Consider the following 14677-nt stretch of genomic DNA (forward strand, 5'->3'; position numbering starts at 1 on the left):
TCCCCTAACATCAGGCAATTTTCAACTACCTTTGCATATCGTACGTCCCACTATTATTCGAAGCCAGCTGTCGCATAACTCAGTCCCCAATCAACATGACAACTTCTGGGAGATGGTTTGTAGGTGGACTAACTGTACGGATTCACCTTCTTCATATCCTTCGATCAGGGCTAATAAATGAACAGGTTCGTTATTCGGATGATAGAAATCCACCAGACGACGTAATCCTCGATATCAACAGGGGTGGCTCTGATATAAATCAGGGATTCGGGGGAAAGTTAGTAATTTTCTTTCTTTCTTGTATAGTAGCTATCAAAGTTACCATATGGGCTAAACTACGCTAGGTACGTCTGGCTTGTCCCCCAATGGACCCAGGATCCTAGAGAAGCATGTACCTACATAGGGGTGGATATACGAGGCAACGCCGTTCCAAACTCCCAAGACCTTGCGGCGGGGGCAGGCGGTGACTATCGGTACCTCGTTATAAGAAGGGACCAGCACATTCAGTTGAAGATCCAAGAAGTAGCGCTGTATAGGAAACCCAATGATCATGGCGCCATGAATGCAGGCGATTTAGCGCTCATACTAGCCCAAGGCTACACTAATTACTCACCTGACCTTAACCGGACCCGTGGGGGTGACTACTTGTACTTGATCTGGAGGAGGGACTACGGAAACTGAGTGCTATCGTACGGCAGATCGCCGAGGGGCTGTTGTCGGAATTTGAATATTACCTAGATCGGTCTTGATGAAATAGCTGTAATAATGTGTGTAGGCTATTTGAACATCGATAAGAGCTTTACGAGGGTTCCGTAGATTTCCAACTACGAATATACCTTTGCCTCGGTCATACCTTTAAAAGCTCTTTCGTTTTTCTTAACTTAGCAGTCGGTGACTTACACGACGATAAAAGCGTTTACGATGGGAGGTATTACGTGTTATCGTATATATCGAAACTGTGATTAAGACGTACAGATCGATTGCAAGTATCATCCCCTTATTGAATTTATGTCTTTACTAAATCTCTGGTAGACACCAGTAGGTTAGGTATTTTGGGTAGGTGATTAAGAGGTAATTAAACCGGATAGATTATCGCGACTGGAGGTCGATGGACGAGTAACAGTATGAAAACAAATATTTACGTTCAACACAGGTTTGGATACGGATACCGAAAACATCGCCTCAGAGGATAGGAATGGTTTTACTAAGTTGATGAGACATTGTGATGTGCACCAGTGTCATTGGTAGAAATGTTCGGCATGTGGGATTCATCGTGCATGGATATCTTAACTTGCATGAATTATTGATCCCCGCTCATATCCCTCGAGCTATGATGGCCAATAACTCGGGATAATTTTTCTGTTCATTTACGAGACGATGCGAGCGACCACAGCAGCTGAAGGCAGGAACTGACACATGGAACTGCCATGTATCTCAAGCAGCAAATATGGATACCATAGACGCAATATCAGGATACAACAAATCATATCAGTGTTAGAGTAAGGTAGCCGAACACGAAAGAGCCCAGTTGAATCCTGTATAAGCCTTGGCCTCGGCAATTTTAACCGATCGTCAAGACTCTTATGCGTAAAGCAAGTCATTGGCTTAAGATAGACCTAAATGACATTTCGCCTTCGTAGCCGATCTGTCGTATACCTAGCAATAGAAATTATGCGACCGCGTGCGATTCCTGCCCAAGGCAGATTCCTAATTCTAGGCATCTCAGCAATCAACAAAACCTCCTGGATCCTGTCTCCTTGGTTTTTACCACTTGTTATTGCATGCAATTTTTGATAATCTCCGTCGTATAAGATGTATTCCCAGAGTCTTAGAGACTATGTCGTCTGAGTTAATAGGATGGAGATAAACAGGCCGATCAACCTCGCCGTTATTGTCTCCTAGGCCGTTTTCAAAGATGGCTGGGGTATGAAAGATGCGAAGGCCCTGCGAAGGCCCACCCGCGTATTTCCTCATGGGCTTAACCACCTCACAAGTGTCCCTGACGCCTCTAGCCATCAAATTTTAAGCTAAAGGTTTACGAAATTCTTTTGTTAAAGTCCCCCGTAACATCGCTTAAATTGATATAAGGCTGCTTCACTGGTCCTGTGACAGTGGCAGTGATGCGTGTGACGATGAGTTAATGAAAGGCGATGTAAAGGAAATAGCGTTGACTGGATGGATCAATCAAGGCTTTTTCTCTCATTTAATTGCGAGATGCTACTCTCTCGACATATCCAATCAGACGATCGAGAAAGTGTTGGCGTTTTCGTTTAAGCGACATTTTCATAGGATGCCTTGCGTCGTAGGGGCGAATTTCTGTCGGACCGAGATGGATTTAAGCCTCGCTCAATATGAGCACTGCCTACTTCGTCTTGACAGGCGTCTGAAGCACGGCGACTCTCCCACTGTTATGACTATTATTTCCGCCTGATTAATATCAGCCTAGCTAAGATGAGGCTCAAGCTAACTATTGGGACTAGTATTTTAATAGAGTTATGAAGAGGCCTTCAGTCAAGTCAGTAGATACGATATGTAAATCATACCTACTACACTACATCTTTATCTCTCAATAGCATACTTAGGTATTCAATATACCTAGCTCCCTACAATGGGTATCGGTCTTCAGAAGTTCATTTTACTCCCAAGTGGCACACCGGTTTCATCCAACAGTTCGCCGGATTCACCCTACGAACATTTCCTCGGTCAGGTCGTGGTGGATCCCGGCGGCGAGTCCGACAATGAGAGTGACGCCGATTCGATTCAACTCGACAGACTGGAGTGTGATCCTGACGAATTTAAGATTGTCACCCCTCCGGCGGGTGATGTGCCTCTCTGCGAATTTTGCTCGAAAGATCTAATTATCGACGACAGTCTTTTCGAATGCGAAACGGTAGTGGATAGCACTGGTGAGGAGAGGGCAGCCTTGGATCTCTCTAGCTTCCGCCCGAAGCAGTGGCACGATTCGCTTCGGGGTAGTTTATATGAGAAGGGACGTAAGGAGGGAGACGCATCCGGGTGGATACACTCGGGTTCCCAGGCCCACGAGAACAGCATGGAAGGCCATTATCGTGAATTTTGCGCTGGCGGCGATAATCCGAGAATCGTGACGCCGCCTGCGTTACCTGAACTGTCCGGCCCTTCCGCCAAGGAATGTCAATTTTGCGCAAGGCTCGAGGAACTTTTCCGAAAAGAATATGGCGAACGTCCTTGGTGGAATAGTCCCGATTCGGTGATCCGTTTCTACGTGCAGTATGAATGGGTCCAGCGACGTACCACTATATCGGAAAGGCGACCGGAAAACGAAGAGCCATCGGAAATAAGAATAAGGGGGAAGCTTGACTGCATGGTCGTTATAGCGCAACCCCCAGACCTTGACCAGGATCATGCCAACGTCTTCAAGTTTGACGTCGAAGCCTGGCCAGGTAAGTTACATAGATCTCATTCTTTGGAGTTTACCGACATAATACAGGAACATCTCGAGACTGGCTCCATATCCGAAAGAGTCCGTTAGATCCTAGCGGTGCGGTTTCAGATATGAACATTCACTTCATCAAGCGCTGCATTGATAAGTGCGCCAAGGACCACAAAGGATGCAGGGATAAGCTATCAGATTCCCACTATGTGCCGACACGATTGTTAGACGTCGGAAGAAGCGACGGTATGGCAAGATTAGTAGAGAAGAGCCAAATACCTCTGGATGGATCTCAACTCAAATATGCGACATTAAGCTATTGCTGGGGGTCTGGCCTTACGCTGAAAACCACCAAGGAAACCAAGGACGAGCACAGCAAGGTCGGCATTGTCGTTCATAGCATGCCACAAACTTTCCAGGACGCTATCGAGGTTGTTCGCAAGCTAGGCATCCGTTACCTCTGGATAGATGCCCTCTGTATTATTCAGGATATACCAGAGGATTGGGAGGCGGAGTCGGTTAAGATGTGCGACATATTCGCCAACTCTTATATTACCGTCAGTGCGGCCATAAGCACCTCGTCGTCTGAAAGCTTTCTTCAACGACCACAAAGGAATCTGTTGAACCTGCCTTTCCGCTCGTCTCTTATTCCTGACGTCTGCGGTATATACTCGATCCAACTGGATGGAAGAAACGGTTCCCCTAAAAATATTGACCTTAGCCACACGATGTGGCATAGCCGTGCTTGGGTTTGGCAAGAACAAATCATGTCCACGAGGCAGCTGATCTTCGCCGAGAAAGGATTCCAATTCCGCTGCAACAACGGTATCCGCCTGGAACGCGGCCCGACTACGAACGATCCAGAAATGTCATTGAATGGCGGTTCTAACAATATCAACTACTGGAAGGTTCTTCTGAAGGAATTCACGAATAGGAATATCTCGTTCCCCAAGGACAGACTAGCCGCGGTTTCAGGGGTAGCCAAATATATTCAAAACTTCCAAGAAGAGGCAGGGAGCTCGATGAAATACCTAGGAGGGCTATGGTTGGATAGCGAATTTGAGAAATTCTGTGCTCATCTACTCTGGGTATGCGAGAAACCGGCGCCGTCGTACAAACATATGTCGGCCTGTTTGCTAAACGAAGAACAATACTGCGCCCCATCTTGGAGCTGGGCTTCCAGAGATAAAGGCGTGGACTTCCGTTGGAAATCCCGCCCGGCATTTCAAGTCATGCGGCACGACTTGCAACCGGCCTGCTCTGATGCTATGGTGAGAGTTAAATACGGATCGTCTATCGTCCTGCGAGGGTTGGTGGGACAACCACCAGCTATTCCGAACAGTGGCCGTTTCAACGATACAGCAGGAAGATGGTCCAGCAGATGGGACGCGGTTACCCCTGATGGTACCCTGTATTTCTGGCTAGACTGGATGCCGTCGAAGGAGGATCCTCAAGAAATAGACCGCCAGAGTAATCTCGAGCTCTTTCTCACGTCGATAGAACCAAACCTGGATGCGGATGGCAAACGATCAGCCTATGGTCTTCTACTCCTAAAGTTTGAAGACGGGCATTATCGCAGGGTTGGGATGTTTCAGCATCATGGCGATATCGAGTGGTTTGAATCCCTGCCGTATTGCGACGTTAAAATCCACTGAAAGGCTGTGGGGAGGTAGAAGTTATGGGCTAGCTCACCTTTGATAGTTCGTATTCGTGGGGTAGGAATAGTTGTTGCTAACGCTCTTTGTTGGCACAGAAGGGCAGATATCATTAGAAGAATGTTGAATTTGAGTTATTCTTGATGCTATGAAGTTTCTAGTTTGCCAGTTTATATTTCGTTGACCGACACGGATGTGATTCCTATTAGTTTTCCGATATATCCGGCGTAGCCGCCAAACTTACTATACATGCCTAGGGACTATCAATGACAGCCCCGGCATAAAGCCCTATCACAGGCGGGGTCAATACCGCTTTTAATCCGGCTAGCATACCGATTGAGTCCGACGGCGCCTTGAAGCAACCCCCTGATTCTGTCACGTCCGAGCCCGAAGGATGGAAGTGGCTGATCCCTGCTTCTAACCGGGCCTCTCCTTTTACCACGGGGACAAAGATCTGCCCGTGCTTGTAGACGTTGGTGGCGGCCGCGGACACGACGTTGTAGAATTCTGCAAGACGTTTCCAGATGTGGAGGGAGAGCTCATCTTACGAGATCAGCAACTTGTGCTGGATGACTCTGTTGCCGAATTGCCCCATCGAATTTTTCAACGAAGCTCCGGTAAAAGGTAAACATCTGAGCTTAGCAAAGCCACGTGCGAGTAAAAAAAGACTACACGGTCTTATTTAAGCTATAGTGGCTGATGTCGCCATAAATATAGTAGTAAACCACCTAAATTTAGGGGACAAGCCACTATCCGACCTTCAACTTAACGTGTGGCTAATACAGTATTAATAAGTTAAAAAACGTACGAAAATCGATGCCAAGATTTGGACATGTGCAAGACTTTTGGCTCCAACATTCGTACACCCCTATTTAAATACCTAGACCCTGGGGGTTACACTGCCAATTAAACCAGGCACCTGTATCAACTATATGAAGTATGTCTTAGGTACATGACTGGCAAGACGACGCATGTCTTTAAATATTAAAAAATGTCTCAGCTGCTACCACGAAAGGTTACTCGTATCTTGTTATCAACGATATGATTTTACCTGAAGAAGGTTGTCCTCTTTTTCCGGCGCCGTGGGATATTTTGCTATTTATTGTACTTTCAGCGAAACGACCTCTTACCTGCTGCCAGATTAACTATCGAAGGTCTATACCAACCCCCGGGTGAAGGATTAGGTATCATCGTCGCTACGCTCAAATAAAGTAGTCGGTAATGCGACTTGGTAAAAGTATTGATCTATAGGGATCTTGCGGTTTTCGCGGTTAAACCAGGGTTCGCATTTAGTAAAAAGATTATTACGAGGATATACATCATCAATATGAACATAGCTCCCAAATCAGGCATTGGTGCGCGTAATCATGAAAACCTAGGTTGCATGCTCCATCGGAAATACCCTCGGTAATATTCAGACTTCAACTATCTTCGAACAGCCGCAGCACCTCGACGGCATTACCGCCCATAACCGCTCTCCCGCGCTCCGTCGCGTCCCCTAGGGCTTTCCTCACAGCCTCCGCATTCCAAGTCACGCTCTCCCATTCGCCCTGCTCGTCGCTGTTTAGCGGCGGAAAGAACGGGTGGTCCGTGCCGAACATCAACCTGTCGGTCCCGCTAGCGTCGATGGCCGCTTTTAGCCCAACCTCGGAGTACACAACAGCGTCCAAGTAGATCTGTTCCCGAAGGACCTGCCATATCGTTCGTCGACCGGGCCCCGCCTTGCCCTCCCGGACTAGATGCCCGTCGTGAACGATGCAGCTCTCGATGCGGCCCGCTAAGAAAGGCAGCGTTCCGCCGCTATGCGCTAGTATCAATCGCAGCTCTGGTACCTGATCAAATACGCCTGCAAGGTACATCCTAGCAACCGCGATTGTTGTTTCCATGGGAAATCCCAGGGCCAGCGGCAGCACGTGGCCGTATTCTTCCGTAGCGCGGGGACCCCACACCTCGCTCGGCAGGCCATAATGCGGGTGTAGGAATATGGTTAGTTTATTAGCGGCGAGCGCGGAGAAGACTGGCACTAAAGCCGGATCATCGAGTCCTTTCCCAAGCCCCGACGTTCCCAGAATCACGCCTCGACAGTACTTCAAGCTACGAATATGTCCGACGGCTGCGAGAAGAGTTTCGGGAGGGGCGGTCAGCGGCAGAGTTGCAAAAAAGAACAGCCGGCCAGGGGTCGCGGCGCACATATCGGAAAATTCCTGGTTGATAGACTTGGCAGTTTCTCCTGCGTCCTCAGCAGCGACGAAGTCGAGCCACGGGTTCGCAAGCGATATGACCGAAATGTCAATTTTATGCGTATCCATAAAATGGATCTTCTGGCTGATGGAGGAATAATGCGTCGTCACCGGTCGGCCGGGAAGGTGAGATGACGTCTTCTCCGGATTTTCCGATGTAATCTTGTCCAGCGATTCCGCTTCGGAGGGTAAGATGACGAGGCGGGGCTCCTTCGCACCGGCAAACTTCCGGATCAGGGGTATGCTGCTTCGGGATTCCAGGAGCTGTACGTATGCCGGGGGATACATATGGGTGTGGATATCCACTACCCGATATGTCGATGAACTCATCGTAGCAGCTTTACCACTAGACAATGTAATTTTATAAATAGGGACGTGGGATGAGTACGTAGAATGACATGAAACTAAGACATGCGAATGAGTAACCTGAGTGAACTTTGAAGCCTATCTCGAATCAGCAATAAAGACCTAGGCTAAGCGATACGTCTAACCTTCGATCTTGGCCGATGCGAGGCTCATGAATGATACCCCACATTTGGTAGGTGATATCCGAAGGCGTCCACTCGAGCTATCTTGAGTACATCACCCCCTCCCTGAACTCTTATCTCATGCATACCTAGGTAATCTGGAGGATGATCTCTTATCTATATGGCGGGGTTCGTAGATACAGTTACGAGCATATGGAAAATGATTGTTCTTACCTGATGCCTCTCGATATTATTAGTCAAGTAATTATGTAGGTGCTAGATTCGAAGGAATATCGAACGGCTTTCATCCTCTTCCGGTCTAGATTCTGCGTTCATATGCGGTGATACTTTGATAAGCCAGGTATTGCGCTCCGGAAGGAAGATAAAAAGCTTGCTTTAGAATATTGTCTCATAAAGGACCCAGAAAGTTTCGCTTTTCCCCGGATGTAGCCGAATTTCATGTGCTTAGATAAAAGATAGGTAGGTATCCTAGTTAAATGACACTTTGTAGTGTGTAGTGGTACGGAAGTGTTTTCTTCCTCGTCGACTTGTCTTACTCTTTTTCCGATAAGCCCATCATCATCAACTTGCCTTAGTTTTTGTATATGAATTATAAAGAGGAACACGAAAAGATATCTTAGACTCTTACCAATTGATAGAACAATGGAGGAGACAGCTGTAAAAAGCGACGGCTTGTTCATCCCGGTAGGTCCCAGCCGTGCGTTTGTAAAGCGCCACGAGGATATATGGCTGAGCACTAGAAACCCTAGCTGATCGACTTTTCCCAATTCCTGAACGGCAATCCGGAACAGAGGAAGCAGACTGCCGACGCCATCCTTCGCGGCTTTCAGACATCCGGATTCGTCTACCTGAAGGGACTACCCGTCAAGCCGGAGTATCGGAAGCACGTGTTTGATACGTCGGCCAAGTACTTCAAGCTTCCCGTCGAGACCAAGCTGTCTCACTGCTGGACTACGCCCGAAGCGAACCGGGGTTACTCGGCACCAGGCAGAGAGAAGAACACGGACCTGACGGACATGGACGCCGTTAAGAAGCTGAGGGACGCGGTACCCGACCTGAAGGAGAGCCTAGAAATCGGGCGCGACGACGAGCCCGGGCACCCAAACCATTGGCCCGAGGAAGAGGGCGAGCTGGTAGGCTTCAAGGAGACGATGCTCGAATTCCATAAAAAGTGCAAAGACCTGCACATCGAGGTTATGCGCGCCATCGCCGTGGGCCTAGGCATCGAAGAATCGTGGTTCGACAAGTACACTGACGTCGGAGATAACACTCTGAGGCTTCTTCACTACCCCGAAGTCAAGAGAGACGTGTTCAAAATTAATCCGGGACAGGTCCGGACCGGCGCGCACAGCGATTACGGCTCCATCACTCTGCTATTCCAGGATTCCCAGGGCGGTCTGCAGGTGCAGAGTCCGACGGGCGTCTTCGTCGACGCGGCACCCATCGAGGACACCTGCGTGGTAAACGCCGGGGATCTGCTAGCAAGATGGAGCAACGATAATATCAAGAGTACTATTCATCGTGTCGTAGAACCCCCGTCCCGTCGAGACGACATTTATCCGGCCAGATACAGTATAGCGTACGTACACGTGGAGTCTTGTCAAGCGTCCAAGCACGCGGCTAACGAAGCTTTGCAGATACTTCTGCAATCCGAATTTCAAGGATTACATCGAGGCCATCCCTAACACTTACGCTACCGAACAGGACAAAAAATACGAAGGAGTAAATAGCGGCCAGTATCTCGTCCAGAGATTGACGGCTACTTATTAGCTGGCGTGATTCGATCGGAAGTTTCCAAGGTGATATCTCGCGCGGTTACTTCATGTTGGTCCAAAAGTAAAATCTCCATTTGGGGATTGTCGAGACTAGCTGTCGTGGACATCGGATATTGGATCGTAGGACGTTTCTTTATTCGGCAATGGGTCCTACCTGTAGCTTATCTGGAGACTTGGAATTGGGCGAACCAATTTGCGATTTGGAAGGTTAAGACTTGCAGTTTTGGATTCCGTGATGCGCATGTGATTAAAACGAACGCAACATTGTAAGAGGTCCGGATGATATGCTGGGGGACTGATAAGTGAAGGCCTAGCTCTACTGGTGGGGCTACCTGCTGAAGAAACGTCATTTCTGGAGCGAAGAACCGCCGGGGGCAGGGGGGATAGTAGAGCCCCACTGGAGCGTATTATAGTAGGACCCTCAACGCTGATCCTACAGCCCCTACAGCCCCAAGCAAACTCAGCTAGCAGGTATCGTGCGTTATGCGCCTACCTTGCCGAGTCTGAAACTTCCCAACTTTTATCTTCTACCCGAATCCTCTCTTTCGTAACCCCCCCTTTTCGATGGGGACTCAAGATGAAGAAGACGCTGCTGTTGTGTTTTATTCACGGTTTCAAGGCGAGTTTGCGAAAATTTGCTCCTCTCCCGTCCTCGTTTACTCCTAGGCGATCCCGCCTTTCTAACTGGATAATAGGGGGGTGACGATACCTTTGGCGAAAAGTCCGAGTTCGCGCTGCACCTCGCCGCCATCGTCGGTGCTGCGCTACCTAAAGTCTCGGTACGCGCTATCACATACCCTCAGTATGAGACCCGCGGCGACTTGCACGAGTGCGTCGCTCGCTTCCGCGACTGGCTGCTTAATAAGGTGATCGACATCGAGGTCGTCGCCGGAACACCTTCTCCAACCGTCGACCCTTCCGTTCGTACGATCCTAATCGGACATTCCATGGGTGGTATCGTCGCCGCCGAGACTGCCATAGGCCTCGCTTCCGAGGTACCCGTTACCCATACCAATAAAGCTAGTCATCGCGACAGCCTTACCGTCTTAGTCGGCGAGTCTGTGGGTCCCACAAGCCTCATGTTCCCCTATATCCAAGGAGTTCTCGCCTTTGACACTCCTTATCTTGGAATTTCCCCCGGCGTTGTTGCCCACGGCGCCGAGGGCCACTATAACAGCGTCAACGGCGCCTTAGCCCAGCTGAACGGGCTATCCAGCATCTTCTGGAACAATTACAACCAAGCGTCCGGAAACACCGGAGGCGCCAGCAAGAAGCCTGCCGGCGCTCTGCCCGCTCCCGAATCGCCCCAGGACAAGAACAAGAAGCAGGGCGGCGGAGGATGGGGATGGGGCCAGATCGCGGTAGTGGCCGGTGCGGCGGGTGCTTTGGCAGCTGGTGGTGCGGCGGCGTATATGAATCGGGAGCATCTCACTTCGGGGTGGTCGTGGGTCAGTTCGCATCTCGAATTTGTAGGGTGTCTAGCCAGAGGTACCGAATTACGAGAGCGGGTAACGAAGATGGTGAAGCTGGATCGGGAAATGGGCGTCGGCTTTGCGAATCTATACACGCGGCTCGGGAAAGCCGCGTCTTCGAAGGAGGTCAGCATGGTAGGAACCGTAATGGGTAACGAGCGGACTTTCTGCAATCTACCCGCGCGCGAAAAGCGGTCAATGGGTCTATGGATGGAAGCTATAAACGATAAGGCGAAGGACGAGATAGGGGCACATATGGGTAAGTTTGTTTTCTTTGCCTTTGTTCCTCATCTCGCGGTGATTCGAACGGCTTAAGCGGGTACTGACGTTAGTATGCAGCAATGTTTGAGCCGAAAGAGAACCCTGGGTATCGCAAGTTATCGGAAGACGCGAAGAACTTGATAGTGCGCTGGTCCCGCAACGAATGGTACGAGACCAGCGGCCGACGCGCAATCGAATAGCCGGGAATCATTAAGCGGCTATTGTTTATGAGCCTCTTGTCTATAAGCGTATCTTGTCTATGCTTCTACATATATATTACCGCAACCCAATTACGTATTTGTTCGTGAATATATTCATCTCCCATCGGGGCTTTGCAACCCGTTCCTTTCCTTACGATATAAGCGAACACGTGCGAACTCTACTTCGTGACCTTCTTCTGCGTCTTAGTCCCGAAGATCTTTCGTCTTTGGGCCATCATGTGCGTATACAAGAAATACGCAGCTAGAAGTATCGCGTTAGCGTCTGTCTTCGGTAAAGTCAAAGGCACGCTACTTACAAGGAGGGTAAACCAACGCGACGTATCCAAAAAGTACGGTCGAGTATAGCGGGCTTACGCCGTCCTTGGCAGGTTCAACGGCGCGCCAGATCAGGTACGCTTCGCTGGAAATACCGATGGGATATAGGATGAAGAAAGTGTGGTAGCGCAGCCAGTGCAGTATCGCAGGTGGTTGCCCGCCCGAAGAAAGCGATAGCGCGAAGAACGAATATCGGATGACCTCGGTAACACCCCACGCTACCAGCATCGACGAGTACGCCAGGCTGCTGTAACCGTCACCGCTCCCGCTTCCGAGGGCGAGCTCGGGGAACAGTCCGGTAATCCCCCACACGATCGCATATCTGCTGAAGACTTGCATGAAGGTCGTAAAGAACGGGGCGCGTACGACACCTATCAGCAATGGAGATGTTAGCTTTCTGATCTATATGATAATTCAAATTCAGCAGGCTGGGAACTGTAATATAAACCCTTCCCAAGCCATACGAGCACGGCGAATGCACAGAAACAGGTAGCCGGCGATAGAACGTACCTAGTAGCGAGTGCAAGATCTCCATTCCGGCCAACGTCTGCGTCCACTTGCAGAACTCGCCAACAGCAGGGTAGACCGCCTGCGGAGTGCCAGTCAGGTTGGCGACGACGACGCGGCTCAGCACGGTGAGCCAGAGAGCAGCCGATACGGCATTATAAAGGATCAGGTAACCATTTTTGATAGGTGAAGCCTTCTTAACGGGTTTCGTAGTATCGGCCATTTTGCTTGTCGATGCTCAATGGCTGTGTTAGACGGAGCGTGGTGAAGTTGACAAAATAATAGTAATGTAAATTTGGTGGGAAAAAGAGCTACGTATGTACCTATGTACTTCCCTTGCTAGCCATAAGTGGGGCCGGAGCTATATTGGGCTCCATCTCATGCCAGGGGGTTGGTTACGCCAAGCTAAGCTTCTCCGACTACTACGCACGTAACTTGAATTTATTGGTAGCATCACTATACAGAGGCAGGCGTCTTCGATACGTCTCCTTCAATTGCGCGGCTTGTCATAGTGAGAATGATTTTCTGTCATTTTATTACAATCTAGCAGACCTAACTGCCCCTCTTAAACCTATTACTTTCATAACCCGAACTCCGGTCGATTGACTTTGATTCGACCTTCTCTCAAAAGAAAATGAGCAACGGGATGACAAAATCCGGAGATAATTAATACTTTAATCATCCGTCAGGTCAATGACTTCCTCTGGTATCTCCACCGCGATTCGAGAGGACTTTACGGGCCGCTCGGTCTCGTCGCTCAAGTCGATAACTTCTTTGAATTCCCGTTTAAAATTAGGCTTGCGCTCTTCCTTAATGTTACCATCTCCCTGAATCCAGTTAGTAGGCAGGCATGATAGCCAATCGTCGTAGCAACGTACCTGCAGCTGGCCGAGTCTCTCTCCAGCTAACCGTTCCAGTTCAGCCCGCGACATTCGAGCGACTTCTCGCTTCGGCCCTGGGCTTGCCGATGGGGATCGAGGAATAACCATCTCGCGTTTTAGAGCATCTAGGAGATTAGCTGAGCGCTACTTTAGACGTGATTGTTACTTGCTCTTCATACCTCTAGACCTATAATGGAACCGAAACACCGCAATTGGTTTAGGATGTTTGTCGAGGAACTTTACTTCACACCCCCCGGGAGCAGATATGCGTTCCCTTGATGATGAAAATCTTTATCGATTCAGGATTAGTACATATTTTGCACACCTGAAATTGGGCTATAAAAAAAGACGTACGAAGTTCCGTGTGATATAGCTTTACCTTTGAGTGACTTTTCTGCAAGCTCTACCTTCCCGCTTATGATAGGCTTTGCGAAGGACGGTCCTCTGCGTCCTAAATAGATGCACGGAAGCACCTCAACCTGGATCAGCCCAAGATGCTTAGCTATCTTGATGTCGTTCTCGACTCGATCCTTTTTCGCGTCATCAACTTAGTCTTTTGTCAGTTCACCATTTCCACATGAACTATATGAAGCCTACTTACCGACGTCAATGGCAGAGAATTGAAACCTTTGCAGAACCCATTCCTTGGTCTGAGTATTGTACACCTTCCGACCTTCTTTAGTGAATATCGCAATGCCGTTGACAATGTCCTTCCGCTTCACGAGTGAACCCGTAACATAGTTACCGTCTATGCGAATGTAGAAATTAAGGGCATTTATCTGGCCCTTCCATTGATAGTCTCCAGTAACTCTCATCTGAATAGCAAACTCTGCCCCATCGATGCATTCGATATACTTAGTTGAAGTGGGATAAAACGCGTTTGTGCTATCCTGTTCCGACGCGTTGGGATCCTCGTACTCAGTAGCATCATTGCCGGCAACTTTCACGACGACTTCGATACCCGGAACATCCTTGAGGACAGCCATGTCGAGGTCCGCTGAGCTTCAAATCGCTCGGAAAAAGACTTTGAAGGCAGAGGGTACCTTTTATGGGCTTGATACAAGTTGGCTTGATACAAGCAAGTTGGTTTGATATAAGTTGGCTTGATACAACTTAGGCGTGGAGAATAAATTGGTAAATTGAGATTCCCCTGCGGTGCACAGTACACAAAATGATGGCGCATCGCAAACGCACAGATAACGTGCACTCTCGCACCTGCCTCTCTATAACCCGTACCCACATACGAAGTAAGTTGATACACGTACCTACCGACCCAAGATATCTTTAAAAAGGCAAGGCAAGCACTATGGATGTTCGATACTGTTAACCTCCTACATAGGTACCTACCTAGGTTCCGGTTGCAGGTACGAAGGTAGCTGTAGGCCCCCGAAATAGCCCCGCAGTTAACCGCCCCGCCAATCAAATATTTTATTGCATCTGTTACCTTTAG

At 49.0% G+C, this 14677-nt stretch overlaps 7 protein-coding genes across 7 annotated transcripts; 4 read left to right on the forward strand and 3 right to left on the reverse strand.

Annotated features, from left to right (window-relative positions):
- Positions 1–95: 95 nt before the first annotated feature.
- On the forward strand, positions 96–681 carry F5Y00DRAFT_259152 (uncharacterized protein; the record flags this gene model as incomplete). Its single annotated transcript, XM_048010825.1, has 3 exons — positions 96–119; positions 186–277; positions 345–681. The coding sequence occupies 3 exons, from the start codon at positions 96–98 to the stop codon at positions 679–681; spliced, it is 453 nt and encodes a 150-aa protein (XP_047867593.1).
- A 1927-nt stretch (positions 682–2608) lies between these two features.
- F5Y00DRAFT_274574 (heterokaryon incompatibility protein-domain-containing protein) lies at positions 2609–5067 on the forward strand (the record flags this gene model as incomplete). Its single annotated transcript, XM_048013383.1, has 2 exons — positions 2609–3422; positions 3470–5067. The coding sequence occupies 2 exons, from the start codon at positions 2609–2611 to the stop codon at positions 5065–5067; spliced, it is 2412 nt and encodes an 803-aa protein (XP_047867594.1).
- Positions 5068–5320: 253 nt separating this feature from the next.
- F5Y00DRAFT_259154 (uncharacterized protein) lies at positions 5321–7637 on the reverse strand (the record flags this gene model as incomplete). Its single annotated transcript, XM_048010826.1, has 2 exons — positions 5321–5610; positions 6494–7637. 2 exons carry the CDS (start codon positions 7635–7637, stop codon positions 5321–5323), a joined length of 1434 nt encoding a protein of 477 aa, XP_047867595.1.
- Positions 7638–8000: 363 nt separating this feature from the next.
- On the forward strand, positions 8001–9648 carry F5Y00DRAFT_214891 (Clavaminate synthase-like protein). Its single transcript, XM_048005558.1, has 4 exons — positions 8001–8349; positions 8424–8479; positions 8545–9374; positions 9433–9648. Exons 2-4 carry the CDS (start codon positions 8438–8440, stop codon positions 9563–9565), a joined length of 1005 nt encoding a protein of 334 aa, XP_047867596.1. The 5' UTR covers positions 8001–8349; positions 8424–8437; the 3' UTR covers positions 9566–9648.
- Positions 9649–10034: 386 nt separating this feature from the next.
- Positions 10035–11799, forward strand: F5Y00DRAFT_214900 (uncharacterized protein). The gene is made up of 3 exons (XM_048005559.1): positions 10035–10189; positions 10266–11301; positions 11382–11799. The coding sequence occupies exons 1-3, from the start codon at positions 10148–10150 to the stop codon at positions 11501–11503; spliced, it is 1200 nt and encodes a 399-aa protein (XP_047867597.1). The 5' UTR covers positions 10035–10147; the 3' UTR covers positions 11504–11799.
- F5Y00DRAFT_228945 (PTPLA-domain-containing protein) lies at positions 11279–12797 on the reverse strand. The gene is made up of 3 exons (XM_048006697.1): positions 12350–12797; positions 11821–12210; positions 11279–11765 (listed from the first exon to the last, which is right to left on the reverse strand). Exons 1-3 carry the CDS (start codon positions 12567–12569, stop codon positions 11683–11685), a joined length of 693 nt encoding a protein of 230 aa, XP_047867598.1. The 5' UTR covers positions 12570–12797; the 3' UTR covers positions 11279–11682.
- Positions 12798–12811: 14 nt separating this feature from the next.
- F5Y00DRAFT_228947 (uncharacterized protein) lies at positions 12812–14641 on the reverse strand (the record flags this gene model as incomplete). Its single annotated transcript, XM_048006698.1, has 5 exons — positions 13829–14641; positions 13582–13774; positions 13407–13516; positions 13225–13352; positions 12812–13173 (listed from the first exon to the last, which is right to left on the reverse strand). Coding segments are annotated over exons 1-5 (965 nt in total), but the record flags the coding sequence as incomplete, so codon positions are not given.
- Between the last annotated feature and the right edge of the window lie 36 nt (positions 14642–14677).

The sequence above is a fragment of the Daldinia vernicosa genome, assembly GCF_022497035.1.
Source record: "Daldinia vernicosa strain CBS 139.73 unplaced genomic scaffold F5Y00scaffold_9, whole genome shotgun sequence".
Lineage (NCBI taxonomy): Eukaryota > Fungi > Ascomycota > Sordariomycetes > Xylariales > Hypoxylaceae > Daldinia > Daldinia vernicosa.

Coding starts and splice junctions, on each gene's coding strand:
- F5Y00DRAFT_214900 (XM_048005559.1), top strand. CDS start 10,148: ATGAAGAAGACGCTGCTGTTGTGTTTTATTCACGGTTTCAAG. Junction 10,190..10,265: donor GTTTTATTCACGGTTTCAAG/GCGAGTTTGCGA, acceptor ACTGGATAATAG/GGGGGTGACGATACCTTTGG. Junction 11,302..11,381: donor CGAGATAGGGGCACATATGG/GTAAGTTTGTTT, acceptor GTTAGTATGCAG/CAATGTTTGAGCCGAAAGAG.
- F5Y00DRAFT_214891 (XM_048005558.1), top strand. CDS start 8,438: ATGGAGGAGACAGCTGTAAAAAGCGACGGCTTGTTCATCCCG. Junction 8,480..8,544: donor GCGACGGCTTGTTCATCCCG/GTAGGTCCCAGC, acceptor TAGAAACCCTAG/CTGATCGACTTTTCCCAATT. Junction 9,375..9,432: donor CCGGCCAGATACAGTATAGC/GTACGTACACGT, acceptor GAAGCTTTGCAG/ATACTTCTGCAATCCGAATT.
- F5Y00DRAFT_228945 (XM_048006697.1), bottom strand. CDS start 12,569: ATGGCCGATACTACGAAACCCGTTAAGAAGGCTTCACCTATCAAAAAT. Junction 12,211..12,349: donor GATCTTGCACTCGCTACTAG/GTACGTTCTATC, acceptor CATTGCTGATAG/GTGTCGTACGCGCCCCGTTC. Junction 11,766..11,820: donor CGCGTTGGTTTACCCTCCTT/GTAAGTAGCGTG, acceptor CGATACTTCTAG/CTGCGTATTTCTTGTATACG.